This window comes from Sebastes umbrosus, chromosome 6 (assembly GCF_015220745.1).
Source record: "Sebastes umbrosus isolate fSebUmb1 chromosome 6, fSebUmb1.pri, whole genome shotgun sequence".
NCBI lineage: Eukaryota > Metazoa > Chordata > Actinopteri > Perciformes > Sebastidae > Sebastes > Sebastes umbrosus.
In genome coordinates this window covers 31241033-31244857 of record NC_051274.1, presented here as the reverse complement: position 1 = coordinate 31244857, position 3825 = coordinate 31241033, and the positions used below count along the sequence as shown (strand labels likewise).

Below are 3825 nucleotides of genomic sequence, written 5' to 3'. Positions count from 1 at the left end.
TGCTGCTGCTGCTGCTGTTGTTGCTGCTGCTGCTGCTGTTGCTGCTGCTGCTGTTATTACTGCTGCTGTTGCTGCTGCTCCTGTTGCTGTTGCTCTTGCAGCTCGCTCCTCGCTCCTCTTTGTTGTTTGTCCCTGCAGGGCTGATTGAGCAGCGCGTGACTGACGGCCCGTGGGGGGTGTTGTCCAATCATCGGTCCGCCTCGCGCCCGATGGGTGAGTCCTCTCTGCCATTGGCTGAGCAGAGTGTGGGAAAGAATGCAGAGAGGGTTTCACACGCACTGGGAGCACGCGAGCCGTCTATAAGAACAGCCGCGGCGCGTGTCGGCTGCAGACTCGACCCGCACCGCACCGCGCACCGCACGCTCTCCACGCACTCTGGAGGACAGCTCAGCTCGGTGGTGATAACGACTGAGGAGAATAAAAAGAACTGACTGTCTGTGAAGGCAGCTCTTCTCTTATATGATCTGCAGACACTTTTTTTTCAACGGAGTTTCCAAAAAGAGGATTAACTTCACCTGATCACACTCACCTGGTTTAACACCTGGTTCTGGTTGTGATCCACGATGCCAGCCGACACTCTGGAGAAGCAGACCGCGTCTCCTCTCGCCGGTGCCCCAGCGAGCGGAGCGCACACACCGGACAAACCCAAAAACGCCAGCGAGCACAGAAAAGTAAGGATTTTTTTTTTTAATTCTTATATTATAGTTTGTGATGTTTGTTATGTTCATGTGATGCAATGGAAAACAAGACATTTATGTTGTTTATTCTCATATAAATGGTTATAATTTGTAATGTTTATTATGAGAATATGATGCAATCTGCAGTGCGTAATGGAGAACAAGACATTTATGTTGTTTTATTCTTTTTGCAGTCATCCAAACCGATCATGGAGAAACGCCGCAGAGCGAGAATAAACGAGAGCCTCGGGCAGCTCAAGACTCTCATCCTGGACGCACTGAAAAAAGATGTAAGTTCATTTTTTTGATGCATTTAACTATTCAAGATTCAAGATTCCTTTATTTGTCTTTTTTTATGCTCCACATAAAAACGAAATTGTGTTTCTTATACATCCACCACTCAAAAATGCAGTGCAAAACAATTGGTGAAAACTATAAAGTAATTAACTAATAATTAAGAACACTAATAAATAAGATAAAAGTACGCTAAAAATATAATAGAATAAATTCCTTGTTTATAGATAGTTTTGTTGTTTTAAATGCACTTTTACTAAACTTTTCCTCTGTTATATTCCCACAGAGCTCCAGACACTCCAAGCTGGAGAAAGCAGACATCCTGGAGATGACAGTTAAGCACTTGAGGAACCTGCAGCGCGTCCAGATGAGCGGTGAGTTCATTTAATCATAGAAATGACTGTTTGCTGCTGCTGCCTTTTATTATTAAACCAGATAATGATCTTATATACTGCACTAGAGCTTTTACTCTTGTGTGTTATACTCTATTTTATCTTCTATCCTAGCTTTTATTTTTATTTTCTAATCTTTAATGTTTTTATAACTGTTTTAATTATGCCTTAATGTTCTTTTTGCACTTTGTCGCAATGTTCTTGAATGTTTGTGTAAAGCACTTTGAATTAGCCCAGCTGCTGAAATGTGCTCTACAAATAAAGCTGCCTTGCCTTGTTTAAGTGGGTCAACAAAAAAAACAAAAAAAACATTATGAAATTCTTAGGAGGCTGTTGAAATGTTTTTTTTTTATTTTTTTATTATTGTGTTATAAAGTAATTACAAAACAAGTGAAGACATGTGCAAAAAAAGAAACAACATATGTTATACAGAGAAAGACAAATAACAAAGTACAAAAACAAAACTAAAACAACACAAGAGGATAAAAGCAGGTTGAAGAATGTGTGTGTGTGTGTGTGTGTGTGTGTGTGTGTCTCTGCGTGTGTGTGTGTGTGTATGTGATGTGGATATTGGGCGTGTGTTTGGCATTGAATGAGGCTAGATGCTCATATATGACATATATTTACTCTTAAACACATACATACTGAAATGCGTCTCTAATATCCTCTCTCCTCCTATCTTCTCTTCAGCAGCTCTCTCAGCAGATGCCACCGTCATCAGCAAATACAGAGCCGGATTCAACGAGTGCATGAACGAGGTGACGCGCTTCCTGTCCACCTCCGAGGGGGTGAACACGGAGGTGAGGTCTCGGCTCCTCAACCACCTGTCCAGCTGCATGGGCCAGATGTTGTCCATGAACTACCCGCAGCAATCCGCGTCCCAGCAGGCGCACCTGGCTCAACCTCTCCATGTGCAGCTGCCGTCCACTCTGCCCATCAACGCTGCTGCTGCTGCTGCTGCTATGGGCGCCAAACTCAGTTCAGTGGAGGCCATCTCCCAGAAGGTGTTTGGTGGCTTCCAGCTGGTTCCTGCATCCGATGGACAGTTCGCCTTTTTGATCCCTAACCCGGCCTTCGCCTCATCCACCACGGCTCCAGTCATCCCCCTTTACGCAAACGCAGGAGTGCCTGTTGCGGTCAACGCCAGTCCAGTGCACAGCAGCTTCAACGCCAGTCCGGTGCACGGCAGCTCCGCGTCCACTGCAGGTTCTCCGGTCCACGGCATGACGTCCTTCTCCGGGGGGTCCCAGGCGGTCAGCCCGGTGGGAGTGAGCACCGGATCGGAGGGCAGCGAGCCTGTGTGGAGGCCTTGGTAGCGCCAGGGACTAGAGACTCATATCAAGCATTATACTTTCCCAGTTTAGACATTTTAACTGACTGCACAGACAACTGGACGGTAACTCTAACCACTTAAAGCCACCCAGTAGTTCTCACTGTTTCGTTTTATGGAACAAATGTTGCCTTATGGCACATGTTTTTTTTTTTTTTTTTATAAATATATATAATTTATTGTCTGATTCCAACATTTGGATGTCGGTGATAAATATGCTGTACATGTTTGAAGATTTATAGTACATTTTTTTGTTATGAAGTACTTTTTATGAAAAGGTTTTTTAGTTTTGTACAGAGTTGATTGTTATATACCAAAGCTGTGTTTTATATTCTTTGTTGTTCTGTGTTGAAAAAGAAAAACTGAAGTTGGGTAATGGCCCATTTGTTTTAATAAATTACTTTTCAGAAATTAATTTCTTGTGTACGACCTGTTTCTATCACTTCCATATCGCTTTATTGTACTATTTAATCTAATTAAAGGGTCATTCAGTAGTTTCTGAAGTTGTGCGTAAAAAGGCACATTGGTGAAGTTAGGGACTTTTAAAAAGACTATAGCTGAGGGCAAATCGAAGCTACAACCTATCGATTATGTTCCCAATATTCACTCCTATATGTCAATTAATCTACCCACCCTTAAGTGGCCACCTTGTCACCAGTTTGGCGGGAGCTCCTTACATCTGGCCCGGCTGGAGAATGGTGCAGCCATGGGACAATGGGGGTGTATTTTTCTATTGCTATAAAGGTAATTAAAAGTTTGAAAAGGGGTCTCATCCTGTATGCAGCGGGAGCTTTAAGAAGTCTTAAACCCTATTCATGAGCCTGGGAAATGCTCTCAGGGGTTAATGTCACTAACAGATTGCCTCAGTGAAAAGGAGAATATGGAAGGATCCTCGCTTCCTTTTGTGCATCAATTGTTCAATTCCACTCCCAGTGGGCCTACACCTCCATAAAGGGGGAAACAAGGGAACTTGGTTAGGTTGATGGAGGGGAAACCTGAGGAGGTCTGGGCAGATAAAGAAGAATATCTTGAGCTTGATTATGACTCAAAACAAAATCATTTTGAATTGGCTTTTTATTTACACACATTCAGTGGCCTACATCTGGCCAGGTGCTTTTTCCTCTCAGCTTCA

At 43.3% G+C, this 3825-nt stretch overlaps 1 protein-coding gene across 2 annotated transcripts; it reads left to right on the top strand.

The window, feature by feature from the left end:
- Window positions 1-329: 329 nt before the first annotated feature.
- On the top strand, window positions 330-3108 carry her9 (hairy-related 9). 2 transcript variants are annotated; one of them, XM_037773956.1, is made up of 4 exons: window positions 330-671; window positions 872-967; window positions 1258-1345; window positions 2057-3108. In XM_037773956.1, exons 1-4 carry the CDS (start codon window positions 564-566, stop codon window positions 2677-2679), a joined length of 915 nt encoding a protein of 304 aa, XP_037629884.1. In that variant the 5' UTR covers window positions 330-563; the 3' UTR covers window positions 2680-3108. The 2 variants fall into 2 exon arrangements, with proteins under 2 accessions (XP_037629884.1, XP_037629883.1); XM_037773955.1 differs by having other exon boundaries at window positions 2054-3108.
- The last annotated feature ends 717 nt before the right edge of the window (window positions 3109-3825 follow it).

Coding starts and splice junctions, on each gene's coding strand:
- her9 (XM_037773955.1), top strand. CDS start 564: ATGCCAGCCGACACTCTGGAGAAGCAGACCGCGTCTCCTCTCGCCGGT. Junction 968..1,257: donor TGGACGCACTGAAAAAAGAT/GTAAGTTCATTT, acceptor ATATTCCCACAG/AGCTCCAGACACTCCAAGCT. Junction 1,346..2,053: donor GCAGCGCGTCCAGATGAGCG/GTGAGTTCATTT, acceptor TCTTCTCTTCAG/CAGCTCTCTCAGCAGATGCC.